Source organism: Lissotriton vulgaris, chromosome 5, assembly GCF_964263255.1.
Source record: "Lissotriton vulgaris chromosome 5, aLisVul1.2, whole genome shotgun sequence".
In the NCBI taxonomy this organism is placed as follows: domain Eukaryota; kingdom Metazoa; phylum Chordata; class Amphibia; order Caudata; family Salamandridae; genus Lissotriton; species Lissotriton vulgaris.
In genome coordinates, this window is record NC_141693.1 from 2,023,593,538 (window position 1) to 2,023,610,196 (window position 16,659).

A 16,659-nucleotide genomic window follows, 5' to 3' on the forward strand; every position below is an offset into this window, starting at 1 on the left:
TTGTCCACCCTCAGTACCCATATCCTGTCCACTATGATCAACGAAAGTTTCCTCAAACCTCGTAAAGAAGTCTGATACACTCTCATCTTTCTTCTGCTTACAGGCTGACAACTTGTCCCAATTTACCTTCATAGCTGGCATAAGCGTTTTCATTAATGTAATGATTCGCTGGGGGAGAAGCTCAATCAACTGATCGGGTTTAGTAGCAGCCACTTGTCCAGCGTCTGCCGCTGTAATAGCAGCCCAATCACCACCTAATTCATTCGCGTGATCTTGGTGACGAATCTTGGCCCATACCGGTTGCGGTACGACATTGCCAAACAACATGTCGATATCGGCCAGATTCATTATCGTAGCGTCTACGAGCTGCGACAATTCCTTGTAATACCCAGCAGGATTTTTGCGAGGATCGGGCAAAGTTTGTTTCACCTGAAGCACTTCCGATCGTTTCCATGGGAGGTGTATCCACACTCTCTGGAAATGCGCCGCCACTGGAGCATTAACATTAGTATTATCAGCGGGTATCCAAACTGGCGGAACTTCACGCATAGGATATTGACCAGACTCATCTCCTTTCTCAATGTCCTCAACGAACAATGCATGAGGAATAGGAGCGGGACGAAGAGATAGCAACCGCTCAATAGCACGTCGGACATTAGTATCGACTATCAGTCCATTTGCGAACTGAAGCCGAAGTTCAGACAGGGCGGACAGCACCTCGTCAGGCGCAACGGCCACTATCTGATCATGTAAGAACTTGCACATTTCATCAAACACATATCTCTGAGTTGGTATGTTGAATTGATCAAACGTTTCGAGGACAACACGTGGCAGATTTCTAACAGGGTTTATCATCCAACCCATCGCCATATTGTATAGCGCAACACGTTCTCTATTACCAGGAAGCTGACTACGTCTCTGAGGACCATCAAAACCAGCAGACCCAAAAACGGGTCCGAGCGACTGAAAGAAGTTTGTCGCAATAGGAGAATCACGATTACGAGTAGAGGGAGAAGAGTAAGACACAGGACTAACAAGAGAAGGAGTAGAGACATTAGCGACAACAGGGGTTAACAACACAGGAGCAGTAGCGTGAGCAGTGGCGGGAACAGGAGTATGTGGAAGCGGAGGAGCAGTAGGAATAGAACCAGGCAAAGGAGCAGGAACAGTCGGAAGAGCGGGTGCAGGTTGAGGAACAGGGGGAGGAATAACAGGTGGAAGAACAGGTACGGCAGGGACCACAGGAACTGCGATACCCTGTACGTACGGAGGTGGCGACTTCATAAGATAGGACATTAAAGAATCCTCAACTGCCTCTTCCTTCTTATCCGACTCCGTAGGCAAAACAGGATAGCATTTGTCTATGGACATACGCTGTAATCTCTCAAACACTTCCTTATCCTTATCCTCCTTATCACGCTGAAACTGCTCAGCTTTCTTCACTATAGTAGCAACATTATCTCGCTCACTACGTTTATTTTGTCTGATTTCTTTCTGTCGGGCTTCTTTGCGCCACAACCGAAAGGCATCAAACATGGCCGGCCTTGATTTACGTTCGAACAACTTTATTTCCAAATTATCTAAGATCGACGCTTCGAAGCTACCGTGAGGTGGCCAACGAAGATCGCCGTCTTTCTTTGTATATTTTATCCAATAATCGTTAAAAGCAATTGGGCCTAGCCCATGTTTGCTATATAAATCATAAGTAGGAGTTCCAACCGGAGGTATCGGACACGAGTCCTCCAGCAGGGAATCCGCACCACAAGGTCTAAAGCAACAGAACAAAGTACTACGACCAGGCATCTTGCACACTAGCCGAGTTTCACAAACTTCAAGGGTTACGGGATTTCGGGATTTACCAAGTCCCAGCAAAGACAAAACCCTCGGTCTTTGGCGGCTGCAGTCGTCAAACAAATACAACAACAACAAAGTACGCTAGCAAAGTGTCACCGACAAAAACACTCACACAGCGTGTACAACAAAGACACCCGCTAAAGTGTCTACAACAAAAACACTCGCTAAAGTGTTTACAACCAAGACACTCGCTAAAGTGTCTACAACCAAGAACTCTGGGAGCGACCCACCAATACTTAACTCAAAGAACAATGGCGTCCTCAGGAAGGCCCGTCAATCGTCTCGCTATACCAAGGTCTACGCCAGGCGCCAAAACAGGTCTACAGTCAGGGCAGCAGTCCGTCGCAGCCGTTAGGAGGCGGGAATCTTCGCGGGAAAAGTCTTCGGGCCACTTATTTCGACAACAGGATCGATGAAGCGGGGTGCACCTTCCCTCGGAGATTTCACACGAAGTTCCTCACGATCGTCGGGCTTGGACCGGTACCACTGATGCAGCCCCACGTTGGGCGCCAACTGAAGGACTGGGTTCTTTTGGACCCAGCGGTGCCAGGGCACAACACCTGAAACCTTCGTGGGTAACCTGCTCCGGCGTACAAGTCACAGAGACACGGGACACTTCCTTCGGCGTCAAAGAGTCAAGGTTTATTTACTGCAGGGAACACAGAAGTCACAGGAAGTACATCGAGTGTAGTTCGGGGAGACTGCTTCAAATTGTATCTGTGGATCGCTCCTTTTATACAACTTTTACCCATATGATAACATGAGACACAATAGTTTACAACCTGGTTCCCACAAGTCGCTCTTAGAGGGGTCGTTTAGATCACTTTGAAACATACAAGGTCCGGAACATAAGTGCGGAAACATTTGGCGGTTCCCAACTGTAAAAACCCATCTTCCCACCATTAGCAAATTCCAATCAGCAGTAAAGTAGATCGAAACAAGAACGAAGACAGGTGCAGAGGAAGACGGAGACAGTGGGGAGATCGGAGAGGGTGTAAAAAAGGGGGTGTCGAGAAGCACGAGATACAGGCATCAAAGGGACGTGCCTAATGAGATGCACGGCTGAGACAATAAGCTCGTGCGGCAAGATGAGCCTCGAGCGGCGCCGTCTGCCTTACAGTAGCAACCCCCTTGTCATAAAGACACTTTCAAAGAACATGTGTCTTCCGCCATATCTTGGAAGTCCCAGGGTCGCGAAGCGGACAGTGTCCGTTCGCTGGCTACTTGAGGGCAAGAGACAAAATGGATGCCGTATCTAAGATGGAACCCGTGGGTACAGATGAGAAACCCACATAACAAACGAACGGTTTAAGTTAGCACAGCGAAACTGCGCACGCTTACTAAACTCGTCATTTGTGGTTCATAGATACTAGACTCGACCATATTCGTGCGAGTTGAAAACACCACTTACAATTGTCACGGAACCTCACTTCTGTGATACAAGCCTCCGTCCCACCACTCTTCTGTGATACAAGCCTCCGTCTCACCACTCTTCTGTGCTACAAGCCTTCGTCCCACCACTCTTCAGTGATACAAGCCTCTGTCGCACCACTCTTCTGTGATACAAACCTTCATCCCACCACTTTTCTGTGATACAAGCCTTCGTCCCACCACTCTTCTGTGATACAAGCCTTCGTCCCACCACTCTTCTGTGATACAAGCCTCCCTTCGTCCCACCACTCTTCTGTGATACAAGCCTCCGTCCCACCACTCTTCTGTGATACAAGCCTTCATCCCACCACTTTTCTGTGATACAAGCCTTCGTACCACCACTCTTCTGTGATACAAGCCTTTGTCCCACCACTCTTCTGTGATACAAGCCTCCGTCCCACCCCTCTTCTGTGATACAAGCCTCTGTCCCACCACTCTTCTGTGATACAAGCCACCGTCCCACCACTCTTCTGTGATACAAGCCTCCGTCACACCACTCTTCTGTGATACAAGCCTTCGTCCCACCACTCTTCTGTGATACAAGCCTCCGTCCCATCACTCTTCTGTGATACAAGCCTTCGTCCCACCACTCTTCTGTGATACAAGCCTTCGTCCCACCACTCTTCTGTGATACAAGCCTCCGTCCCATCACTCTTCTGTGATACAAGCCTTCGTCCCACCACTCTTCTGTGATACAAGCCTCCGCCCCACCACTCTTCTGTGATACAAGCCTTCGAACCACCACTCTTCTGTGATACAAGCCACAGTCCTACCACTCTTCTGTGATACAAGCCTCCGTCACACCACTCTTCTGTGATACAGGCCTTCGTCCCACCACTCTTCTGTGATACAAGCCACCGTCCCACCACTCTTCTGTGATACAAGCCTCCGTCCCACCACTCTTCTGTGATACAAGCCTCCGTCCCACCACTCTTCTGTGATACAAGCCACCGTCCCACCCCTCTTCTGTGATACAAGCCTCCGTCCCACCCCTCTTCTGTGATACAAGCCTTCGTCCCACCACTCTTCTGTGATACAAGCCACCGTCCCACCACTCCTCTGTGATACAAGCCACCGTCCCACCACTCTTCTGTGATACAAGCCTCCGTCCCACCACTCTTCTATGATACAAGCCTCCGTCCCACCACTCATTCGGTACTGCGAGCTTCCGTCCCACCACTCTTCTGTGATACCTCAGGCTTCTGTCACACCTCTCTTTTGTGATACTCAAACCTTTGAAAAGATTGCACTGCAAGCCTCTGTCCACTTCTCTTCTGGGGAACCGCAATCCTTCAAACAACTGCAAAACAAGTCTCCATCCAATCACACTACTGTGGTACCAGTAGTCTCCGTTCAGCCATTCTTCAGTGTTACTGCTACATTTTAAAGAAACAGACTGCATCACTCTTTCCCACCACTTCTGCTCCCCCTCTTCTGTGGCATTAGCACCACAGTCTTTCAAAGAACCCTGCCAGTGGCCTCCACTCTTCAAGTCATTCTTATAAGCACTCTTCTCTTGGAGATTGGTTGTCAGCTGCCTTTCCACAGCCCCCAGTCTGCAAAACTCTCTCCGGCACCCTCAGTTCAGCAGAACACCTGCCCTATAGGGCAGGTAGGAGTTCAGGGGTCAAGAGGACCACAGGGCCGGTCCACTCTGAAAGCTCCATGGCTTATTTTCAAACAGAGGAAAGCTATAGCAGGTCTCAGCTTCCGAAACCCGGCAGGTGAACACTCCTTGAGGAGCCCAGCAGGTGGTTGTGTGCTTACAACTGTGAGAAACTTGGTACAGTTTTTTCTTTTTTCAACGTTTTAGAGAGGTTTTGCAGATTTCTGACCCTGGCAGGGGTATATGAAAAGTGCAGTCTTATACAAACCTATAGAAACTGTGGAAAGGTTCTGTGCCCCCACTCCAAAGTTCACTTGTAATGTTTCTTCCCTGGCCCAAGGAGGGCCCATTGGTTTCTCAGACCCCCTTCCAAGGACCAGCATCTCTCGCTCTTGGTCCTTGCCTTTCATCTCTGACACCAGGCAAAGGTACACAGGCATGGGGGGCTCCCACTTACCAGCGGTGAGACTTCAGATTGTACCCCATCTGGTTTTGACTTCCTTCCGTGCGGTGGTTGGGGGCGAGGATAACTTTAGCAATCACTTCTAAGTAGAAATAGTGGCTCTTCCTTTCAACGCAAAGTTCACGAAGCCGTCCTTTCTCGTTGCCATTCCTATGAAAGATTCCCACATGTTTCATTTTGTGACGGCACCTTGGGTGACCCTAGTAGTCTGGCGCTACTGCTTTAGCGTTTGAAAAGAGCTAGTCTGGGCCTCCTTTTCTTGATCACACAGACCAATCGTGCTTTCCTCGCTCTTGGGATGACCAGAAAGCTGCTTGTCACCAGGACTCTCCTTATCCAGCTGTTGGCCTAGTGTCCGAGTGCCACCTGCTCATCCTGTTCATTCCTTTTTTGATGTTTCTTTCTTCCTTGTGTTATTCTGCTCTTCCCCACCACTCTCACCTCTTTTTTTGCCAGTCACTCTTTTTCTACCTCCATTCTTGACAATGTCTTTTCTCCCTTTCTCTGTCAGTCTCTGTTTCCTTCTCACAACTTTTGTCTTGCCCTTGTCTTTCCCCTGTCTTTAGCTGTCTCTTGGTTTCCTTCCCACCTCTTTTCTTGCCCCGTCTTTCCTCCCTCCCCATGCCAGTCATTCTCATTTCACTCCATATTACTCTCATCATGCTCTTCTACCCCACCCTTCCACTGTCACCAGGCATTTCTCAGTTCTCTTTACTCCCCATCTCTCTGATTTCCTTCCCATCTCTCTCTGCTTCTCATTGGGTTTGCCTCTCTCACTTTCTCTCTTCCTTTCCTTCTCTTACTCTGCTTGTTTTTATCGCTATCTCTCACTCTTCCTTCCCCTCGCTCATGTTTCCTCTGCTTGTCTTCACCTCTCTCCCCTCCTTCCCCTCTCTCACTCTTCCGTTGTATGTATTTGCCTTTCCCTCACGCTTACTCTTCCATTCTCCTCACTCAAACTTCCTCTGCTTGTGTTTGCCTCTTTCTCGCTCTCTCTCTCTCTCCCTCTCTTCCTTTCCCACTCTTACTATACCTTTGCTTGTGTTTACCTCTCCCTTCCTTTTTGTCTCTCACTCTTCCTCTGGTTGTGTTTACTTCTTATTCCCTGGGTTTCCCTTCCGTCCCATATCTCTCTCTCTTCCCCCTCTTGTGTTTACCTCTTTCCCCCTCCTTCCCTTCACCCACTCTTCCCCTGCCTGTATTTACCTCTATATCTTGCTCTCACTCTTCCGTACCCTCTTTCATTCTTCCTCTGGTTATATTCACCTCTCTTTCCTCTCCTTCCCTTCTCTCACTCATCCCCTGCTTGTGTTTACCTCTCTATCCCCTCCTTCCCTTCTCTCACTCTTCCCCCTCTTGTGTTTACCTCTCTATCCCCTCCTGCCCTTCTCTCACTCTTCCCCCTCTTGTGTTTACCTCTCTATCCCCTCCTCCCCTTCTCTCACTCTTCCCCCTCTTGTGTTTACCATGTACCTCCCTATCCCCTCCTTCCCTTCTCTCACTCTTCCCTGCTTGTATTTACCTCTCTATCCCCTCCTTCCCTTCTCTCACTCTTCCCTGCTTGTATTTACCTCTCTATCCCCTCCTTCCCTTCTCTCACTATTCCCCTGCTTGTGTTTACCTCTCTATCTCCTCCTTCCCTTCTCTCACTCTTCCCCTGCTTGTGTTTACCTCTCTATCCCCTCCTTCCCTTCTCTCACTCTTCCCCCTCTTGTGTTTACCTCTCTATCCCCTCCTTCCCTTCTCTCACTCTTCCCCTGCTTGTGTTTACCTCTCTTTCCTCTCCTTCCCTTCTCTCACTCTTCCCCCTCTTGTGTTTACCTCTCTATCCCCTCCTTCCCTTCTCTCACTCTTCCCCCTCTTGTGTTTACCTCTCTATCCCCTCCTTCCCTTCTCTCACTCTTCTCCCTCTTGTGTTTACCTCTCTATCCCCTCCTTCCCTTCTCTCACTCTTCCCCCTCTTGTGTTTACCTCTCTATCCCCTCCTTCCCTTCTCTCACTCTTCCCCTGCTTGTGTTTACCTCTCTTTCCTCTCCTTCCCTTCTCTCACTCTTCCCCCTCTTGTGTTTACCTCTCTATCCCCTCCTTCCCTTCTCTCACTCTTCCCCCTCTTGTGTTTACCTCTCTATCCCCTCCTTCCCTTCTCTCACTCTTCCCCTGCTTGTGTTTACCTCTCTTTCCTCTCCTTCCCTTCTCTCACTCTTCCCCTGCTTGTGTTTACCTCTCTTTCCTCTCCTTCCCTTATCTCACTCTTCTCCCTCTTGTGTTTACCTCTCTATCCCCTCCTTCCCTTCTCTCACTCTTCCCCTGCTTGTGTTTACCTCTCTTTCCTCTCCTTCCCTTCTCTCACTCTTCCCCCTCTTGTGTTTACCTCTCTATCCCCTCCTTCCCTTCTCTCACTCTTCTCCCTCTTGTGTTTACCTTTCTATCCCCTCCTTCCCTTCTCTCACTCTTCCCCTGCTTGTGTTTACCTCTCTTTCCTCTCCTTCCCTTCTCTCACTCTTCCCCCTCTTGTGTTTACCTCTCTATCCCCTCCTTCCCTTCTCTCACTCTTCCCCCTCTTGTGTTTACCTCTCTATCCCCTCCTTCCCTTCTCTCACTTCTCCCCCTGCTTGTGTCTGCCTCTTACTCTATCTCTCGCTCTCACTCTTCCCCTGCTTGTGTTTACCTCTCTTTCCTCTCCTTCCCTTCTCTCACTCTTCCCCCTCTTGTGTTTACCTCTCTATCCCCTCCTTCCCTTCTCTCACTTCTCCCCCTGCTTGTGTCTGCCTCTTACTCTATCTCTCGCTCTCACTCTTCCCCTGCTTGTGTTTATCTCTCTTTCCTCTCCTTCCCTTCTCTCACTCTTCCCCCTCTTGTGTTTACCTCTCTATCCCCTCCTTCCCTTCCCTCACTTCTCCCCCTGCTTGTGTCTGCCTCTTACTCTATCTCTCGCTCTCACTCTTCCCCTGCTTGTGTTTACCTCTCTTTCCTCTCCTTCCCTTCTCTCACTCTCCCCCTGCTTGTGTCTGCCTCTTACTCTATCTCTCGCTCTAACTCTTCCTTACCCTTTCTCACTCTGCTTCTTCTTGTGTTTGCCCCTCTCTAACTGCCACCCCCTTCCTTCCCTCTCTCACCCTCCCTCTCCCTTTCTTTTCCAGGGTCACCCTCCTCTTGTGAAGAACCTGGCGCAGTTCTTTGGGAAGCTTCTTGGCCGGGATCTTGATCCTCTCAGCAACGTGCTGGTGACAGTCGGGGCGTACCAGGCGCTGTTCGATGCCTTCCAGGCCTTGGTGGATGAAGGCGACGAGGTAATGCCCGGCTGCCCCTGCTTTCACAGACCCTCTTCCTGATCTGAGAAACTCCCCTTTAGTGCTCTGGCAATACGCTTGGACTGTTGGCCAGAATACCGCACCCCAAGTTAATGACCAACCGCTCCATTGGAGCTCTTGACTCTCAGGGCGGCGTGGTCAAGCAGTAAAGGTTTACCTTTGTACAAGAGAAGTATTTCCAGGGAAGGCATTATTTACACTTTCAGACACAGGTAAACATTCAAAATCCAGAGATGGTTAGCTCCTTCTGGACATGAGACCCAGCCCTACAAGTCTTTTAGCTCTTTAGTGCTTGGCTGCAGTTTAGTTTAACTTTGATCCTTATGGCTGAGGTGATCCTAGGGGGGTTTCTTCCACTATGTTTGTGTCTGATGGGTAATTTGAGCTGGACTTTCTATTGGAGTCCATAACTAGGTCTAAACTGAGGTGGCATGATGTGCAAAATAAACAGTGGATCAGAAGGTGCCCAGAGGAATTACCAGTGGCTGAGATCAGTTCAAGCCTTTCACCCATCACTTTTTTTGTCTATTTATTTATTTATTTTTTAAATTTATAAAGCGCAAACAAATGCCCTTAGGCGTCTCGGCGCTATGAGCTCAATGCAAGATTCCTCAATGCAGTGTGATTCCTCAAGTGCCTAGTGCATGTCCAGATATGGATCCGTGCTGCCCGTGCCAGTGCAGCCAAGCTGCACCCTGCTGATGAGCCCCAGTCAGGGTGAAACTGGTCTTGGGTTGCTTGTGTTCAGGGAAGACCTGGCCTGGCTGTTTGGGCTCAACCATTCCTCTTGGAGAAGGGTTACGACTGATATTCACACGGTTGGGTCCACACTGAGATGGCGTGGTGTGCAAAATAACCGTGAACTTGGGTGGGGCCTGCGGACTTACCAGTGGCTGAGAATGATTCGCGCATTGCACCCATCTCTTGTTTTGTGTACTTTGGATCTGATTGGAAGCACTCGGGCTCGGACTACTTACAAGGTTTTTGGGGACTTACCTCAAAGGCTAAAACTAACCGTCCAGTAATTTGCGTTGAATTCATTTGATTTCAGTTTCAGAGATTGAAGTGTGCTCAGCAGTGCTCTAGGATGCAGTCACACCTGTGCAGTCTGCGAGAACCCAGAACACTGGCTTGATGGAGAGTCTCTGGAGAGGAAATGATGCCTCGTCTATTCCAACAAGTGTTTGTTGAGGTCATACCGAAGAATAGTCATTTTCAGGAAGATGCTTGATGAGCAGGCAGCGGGATGGCCCGGTCTCCACCAGGATTATCCAGTAGCTCATCATGGCAGAGGATGGTAATACCATCATTGAGAACGGGATCGGTGCCCTGAAGAGACGCACCAAGCAGGCCCTCTTTTGTCGACAAGGGCATCCTGTCTATGCCCTCAACTGTCGTGCCATTATGGTAGCACTCTGTTGGACTTGGCCCTTTCCCCCGGAATTTTTTGCTTTTTGCCCCCCTAATTTGGGATGTCTCCCCCATGGTAATAAACCTGTATAGGCCATGTGTGGTGTGAGTTGCCCTGTGTTAAAAGGTAATGTCACGAAATGGTGTGCAGGAAATATCCCCCCCATTTTAGAAATGCACCTGACTGAAATTTTCTGTATTTAAAATGGATGCCATGGCCATGGGTTTTGCCACAGGGTGCTCAACCCCTCCCCTAGAGCCAGTTTAGACCAGTTTGCCCCTAACATTCTAAAAGGTTCTGGCACTGACTGGGAGAAGGGTATAAGTAAGGGGATGCGCCGCCAGAGACACAGACAGAGCTGGGACAGGGACGTGAGGGGACCTGCCGCAAGGTGTCACCGCCACTTGGGCCTGTGTGCTGGGCCCTGCACCCCTCCAACCCCCCCCTCTACTGTCCCCAGGGCCCCTGACGAAAGAGGCCCCCCCCCATAGGTCCCTGACGCTGTTGGGACCTTCAACCACGCCAGCGCTGCGCGAAAGAGGCGCCCAGGAGGTGAGGAGTGTGCCCCTGAGGAGTGCTGTGGGCTTGACCCCCTCAGGAGGTGAGTAGCGTGACCCTGAGGCTGATGGTTGGGACTGTCTGTACCCCTAAGCGCTATAATCCTAAAGCGCTGAGCTGATTCCAGTGTTGCTGCCCTGTCTCCGATATTTTGCCCCTGGACTGACTACCAAGCGCTGTGGGAAGAGAAGCGCTGGGGCTGTGTGGCCTGAAGGGACTGTGAGGGGAATAGCGCCACGGGAGCCTACCCCTCCTTTTGCCGTGCTTGCCGCAATATAAATAATTAATAAAAGGGAGCCTACCCCTTATCGCTGCCGAAATCACCGCCGCGGCCCGGCACTAGAGTGGGGAGTTCCCCCGCTGTTGTGGAGACTGTTGCGGCGACCCGCTGGGCCGAGGGAGGGCCATCAAAGTGAAGAAGGGGCCGCGCCAGGCCCGAGAAGCCAGCCTCTACCTGCCCACGTGACGGGGGTGCCCGTCCGCGTCATTGGCCGCGCCCCCGCCCTTGCCTCGCATGGATTGGCTGCCCAGCCGGGCAGCAGGAAGAGGCCCGGAAAGCCTGCAGAAGCTGCCACAAAGCCCTGGGTTCCCGTGAGGCAACGGGAACCCGGGCGAAGCCGACGGAGGTGTTGCGGGGCTCCCGTGGTGAAGAGGGAGCCCCGATTGGGCCTATAAACCAGAGCGGGTGCCCACTCCGCCGGTGAGTGCCCCGCGCCGGAGTGAGGAGGCCGATGGAATCCCCGGGTCCCTGTAAGGAGGAGGAGGGGCCCGGTTGAAGCTGTGAAGGAGAGCGCCGCGTGTGTCCGCGCCTCCCCTCCTCCGCTGCAGAGTGGCTGGGACAGGAGAAGGAGCTTTGTGAGTCCGGGTCCCTGTGAGGCAGAGGGGCCCGGGAGAAGCTGGAAGTGCCGGGGGCCCGGGGGAAGATGTGAAGCTGGCCTCAAGACTGCCCCGCCGGTCAGGGCCCCCACAAGAGCAGCGCGTCGCCTGCAGGGCTCCGTGTGGAGAGGGAGCCCTGCCATCGCATGGAGGAGCCTCGGCAGAAGGGAAGCCGGCCGGAGGACTTCTGCACCCCAGCGGGGCTCCCATCTTGTGAGGAGAGCCCCGCCTGCCTGTACAGAGAAGCCAGAGCCCGTGAGTGGGGCCGTGAGCAAGCTGTGTGGGGGGTGGAGAGGGCAACGGGGCACAGGGTCGGTGCTCCCCCCCTCCCCTTCTCTTGGGAGACTGTTGTTGGGCCCTGGTGGCCCCCCGCAAGGAGACTGAACTGGGCAGGAGCCCGCATTAAGTGCTGAGTGACGGACAGTTGGTAGAGTGAATCCCTGGCTAGAGGAAGGGTCCTGACTTCTGCCCGATACGTCACCTGCCCCAGGGTCCCCCCAGGAATTATTGATGTCCATTCTGCCTGCATATGCCCCGAGGAGGGATGGCCCTATGTTGAGGGTACTGATGTCTCCACTGTGGGATGCCCCCAGTGAATTAAATACCGAGGCTTATTAGGAAATGTTCTGCCTACAGTGAAGTGGACCTCTGAGGTCACTGCCGACAGCCTGAAGTGCGAACTGTTGTAGGCTGGATGCCAAGGTTTTGCCCCCATAGTTTTGTTGGGTAGTGCACCCACCTGCCACAGGGTCCTCTAAAGATCTATGGATGCCCCATGAGTTAGGGCCAAGCCTTATGCTAAAGCGGGGTGCCTAGCTTACTGCGTCCCCTGCCCAGGATTGGGGATGTCTGGTGGCTACTGACGGATGCCAATGTATATTGATGTTTCACGCCTGTGGGTTGATCTTACGCTGATTCCAGGCCGTTATACAAATAAGGATGTGGGGCTTCTGCGGATGTTATTTACCTGCCTAAGTGAGCTCAATGTACGCAGTGGTGAGGTGCTCAATGGGTCAGATGTCCACTGTGAGGGTGATTTTGTAGATAAGGCTTTTGTGGCCATAGGGCAGGTGAACGTGACTCTTCCTACAGGTTGGCGCCCGGAGTGCCCCTATGCTGGCCGGACGTGTATTCCTGGCCCATTGTTATGCCCCATGTGAATGAGCCAGCCTTGCTGATTTATTACAGGTGCTCCTGTCTGTTATCATGTGCTGTGATGCCATGAAGTTCTTCCTTTACAGGGGTCGTGTTGGAGGAATAGTACATGGTGTGTACTTATGCTGAGGTTGTATTTTGCAATTACCGCCTAATACTAATGATTAGGGCCTGAGTTGGCCCCGCCATATTGACCCCAGGTTTCATGACAATTTGATCACATTCTTTCCATTTCAGCCATGGAGATTTGGTAATCCCATTTCTTACACACTCTGATTTTTGCGAGTTAGTAGTCCTGAACAAATCCTTTCTGGTGTTAGACCTGTTTGTTTGCACTGACATTCTGTGTGCATGTCAAGTGCATGTCGACAATGTGCATGTGTGGCACATAAACGACAGTGAGACTGAAACGTGAATATGGGATCCATTTTGGATGGCACCAGGTTCTGAGCTAGAAATCTGGGGGTACTATTTGAATCTGGACACTCGTTCTTTACACAAAACACGATGGTAGTATCTTGATGCTTTGCCCTACTTCACTCTATTTGGGAAATCCGTCCCTCTTTGCCTGTTCCTGCATATAAAACTACTGTGCTGACTCTCATATGATCTCTTCTTGATCACCCCAATCCCCTCTATTCTGGCTGTGCTGTTTATCTGTTGAATAGACTCTACTTTGTTCAGAATGTGGCGGCCCGGGTTCTTTGCAATCTCTCTCGCAGGACTCCTGTCAGGCTTCTCCTTCCCAATCTCTGTTGGCTAACCATTCAGCAGAGATGTATTTTTAAAACCCTGGTCTGACTTATAAAACCATCCAGTGCACCGGACCTGGCTATCTGTCCAGGAAAGTGCTTCTGTATATGCCTGCGCGGCCGCTCTGCTCCTATGAGGCCATGCTCTTACAGGTTGCAACGGTATAGAGAAGTCTGATTGGTGGCCGCTCTGCTCCCCTGGGCTCTTACAGGTTTCAAAAGTACAGAGAAGTCTGATTGGTGGCCGCTCTGCTCCCCTGGGCTCTTACAGGTTTCAAAAGTACAGAGAAGTCTGATTGGTGGCCGCTCTGCTCCTCTGGGCTCTTACAAGTTCCAAAGGTACAGAGAAGTTGGATTGGTGGCCGCTCTGCTCCTCTGGGCTCTTACAAGTTCCAAAGGTACCTAGAAGTCTGATTGGTGGCCGCTCTGGTCCTCTGGGCTCTTACAGGTTTCAAAAGTACAGAGAAGTCTGATTGGTGGCTGCTCTGCTCCTCTGGGCTCTTACAGGTTTCAAAAGTACAGAGAAGTCTGATTGGTGGCCGCTCTGCTCCTCTGGGCTCTTACAGGTTTCAAAAGTACAGAGAAGTCTGATTGGTGGCCGCTCTGCTCCTCTGGGCTCTTACAGGTTTCAAAAGTACAGAGAAGTCTGATTGGTGGCCGCTCTGCTCCTCTGGGCTCTTACAGGTTTCAAAAGTACAGAGAAGTCTGATTGGTAGCTGCTCTGCTCCTCTGGGCTCTTACAGGTTTCAAAAGTACAGAGAAGTCTGATTGGTGGCTGCTCTGGTCCTCTGGGCTCTTACAGGTTTCAAAAGTACAGAGAAGTCTGATTGGTGGCCGCTCTGCTCCTCTGGGCTCTTACAGGTTTCAAAAGTACAGAGAAGTCTGATTGGTGGCTGCTCTGGTCCTCTGGGCTCTTACAGGTTTCAAAAGTACAGAGAAGTCTGATTGGTGGCCGCTCTGCTCCTCTGGGCTCTTACAGGTTTCAAAAGTACAGAGAAGTCTGATTGGTGGCCGCTCTGCTCCTCTGGGCTCTTACAGGTTTCAAAAGTACAGAGAAGTCTGATTGGTGGCTGCTCTGGTCCTCTGGGCTCTTACAGGTTTCAAAAGTACAGAGAAGTCTGATTGGTGGCTGCTCTGCTCCCCTGGGCTCTTACAGGTTTCAAAAGTACCAAGAAGTCTGATTGGTGGCTGCTCTGCTCCTCTGGGCTCTTACAAGTTCCAAAGGTACCTAGAAGTCTGATTGGCAGCCGCTCTGCTCCTCTGGACTATGCTCTCACAGGTTCCATAAGTACCAAGAAGTCTGATTGGTGGTCCAAAAGTACCAAGAAGTCTGATTGGTGGCCGCTCTGCTCCTCTGGGCTCTTACAGGTTTCAAAAGTACAGAGGAGTCTGATTGGTGGCTGCTCTGGTCCTCTGGGCTCTTACAGGTTTCAAAAGTACAGAGAAGTCTGATTGGTGGCTGCTCTGCTCCTCTGGGCTCTTACAGGTTTCAAAAGTACCAAGAAGTCTGATTGGTGGCCGCTCTGCTCCTCTGGGCTCTTACAGGTTTCAAAAGTACAGAGAAGTCTGATTGGTGGCCGCTCTGGTCCTCTGGGCTCTTACAGGTTTCAAAAGTACAGAGAAGTCTGATTGGTGGCTGCTCTGCTCCTCTGGGCTCTTACAGGTTTCAAAAGTACAGAGAAGTCTGATTGGTGGCCGCTCTGCTCCCCTGGGCTCTTACAGGTTTCAAAAGTACAGAGAAGTCTGATTGGTGGCCGCCCTGCTCCTCTGGGCTCTTACAGGTTTCAAAAGTACATAGGAGTCTGATTGGTGGCTGCTCTGGTCCTCTGGGCTCTTACAGGTTTCAAAAGTACAGAGAAGTCTGATTGGTGGCTGCTCTGGTCCTCTGGGCTCTTACAGGTTTCAAAAGTACAGAGAAGTCTGATTGGTGGCTGCTCTGCTCCTCTGGGCTCTTACAGGTTTCAAAAGTACAGAGAAGTCTGATTGGTGGCCGCTCTGCTCCTCTGGGCTCTTACAGGTTTCAAAAGTACAGAGAAGTCTGATTGGTGGCTGCTCTGGTCCTCTGGGCTCTTACAGGTTTCAAAAGTACAGAGAAGTCTGATTGGTGGCTGCTCTGGTCCTCTGGGCTCTTACAGGTTTCAAAAGTACAGAGAAGTCTGATTGGTGACTGCTCTGCTCCTCTGGGCTCTTACAGGTTTCAAAAGTACAGAGAAGTCTGATTGGTGGCTGCTCTGCTCCTCTGGGCTCTTACAGGTTTCAAAAGTACAGAGAAGTCTGATTGGTGGCTGCTCTGCTCCTCTGGGCTCTCACAGGTTTCAAAAGTACAGAGAAGTCTGATTGGTGGCTGCTCTGGTCCTCTGGGCTCTTAGAGGTTTCAAAAGTACAGAGAAGTCTGATTGGTGGCCGCTCTGCTCCTCTGGGCTCTTACAGGTTTCAAAAGTACAGAGGAGTCAGATTGGTGGCTGCTCTGGTCCTCTGGGCTCTTACAGGTTTCAAAAGTACAGAGAAGTCTGATTGGTGGCTGCTCTGGTCCTCTGGGCTCTTACAGGTTTCAAAAGTACACAGAAGTCTGATTGGTGGCTGCTCTGCTCCTCTGGGCTCTTACAGGTTTCAAAAGTACAGAGAAGTCTGATTGGTGGCCGCTCTGCTCCTCTGGGCTCTTACAGGTTTCAAAAGTACAGAGAAGTCTGATTGGTGGCTGCTCTGGTCCTCTGGGCTCTTACAGGTTTCAAAAGTACAGAGAAGTCTGATTGGTGGCTGCTCTGGTCCTCTGGGCTCTTACAGGTTTCAAAAGTACAGAGAAGTCTGATTGGTGACTGCTCTGCTCCTCTGGGCTCTTACAGGTTTCAAAAGTACAGAGAAGTCTGATTGGTGGCCGCTCTGCTCCTCTGGGCTCTTACAGGTTTCAAAAGTACAGAGAAGTCTGATTGGTGGCCGCTCTGCTCCTCTGGGCTCTTACAGGTTTCAAAAGTACAGAGAAGTCTGATTGGTGGCTGCTCTGCTCCCCTGGGCTCTTACAGGTTTCAAAAGTACCAAGAAGTCTGATTGGTGGCTGCTCTGCTCCTCTGGGCTCTTACAAGTTCCAAAGGTACCTAGAAGTCTGATTGGCAGCCGCTCTGCTCCTCTGGACTATGCTCTCACAGGTTCCATAAGTACCAAGAAGTCTGATTGGTGGTCCAAAAGTACCAAGAAGTCTGATTGGTGGCCGCTCTGCTCCTCTGGGCTCTTACAGGTTTCAAAAG

General features: G+C 51.0%; 1 protein-coding gene across 12 annotated transcripts in view; it reads left to right on the plus strand.

Moving 5' to 3' along the window:
* Positions 1-16,659, plus strand: part of KYAT1 (kynurenine aminotransferase 1) — a 350,381-nt gene that overhangs the window by 230,804 nt on the left and 102,918 nt on the right. For all 12 annotated transcript variants that reach the window (XM_086924868.1, XM_086924877.1, XM_086924878.1 and 9 more), the window contains one exon: positions 8,495-8,644. In XM_086924868.1, coding sequence (XP_086780994.1) covers positions 8,495-8,644 — 150 coding nt within the window. The remainder of the gene's footprint in view (positions 1-8,494; positions 8,645-16,659) is intronic.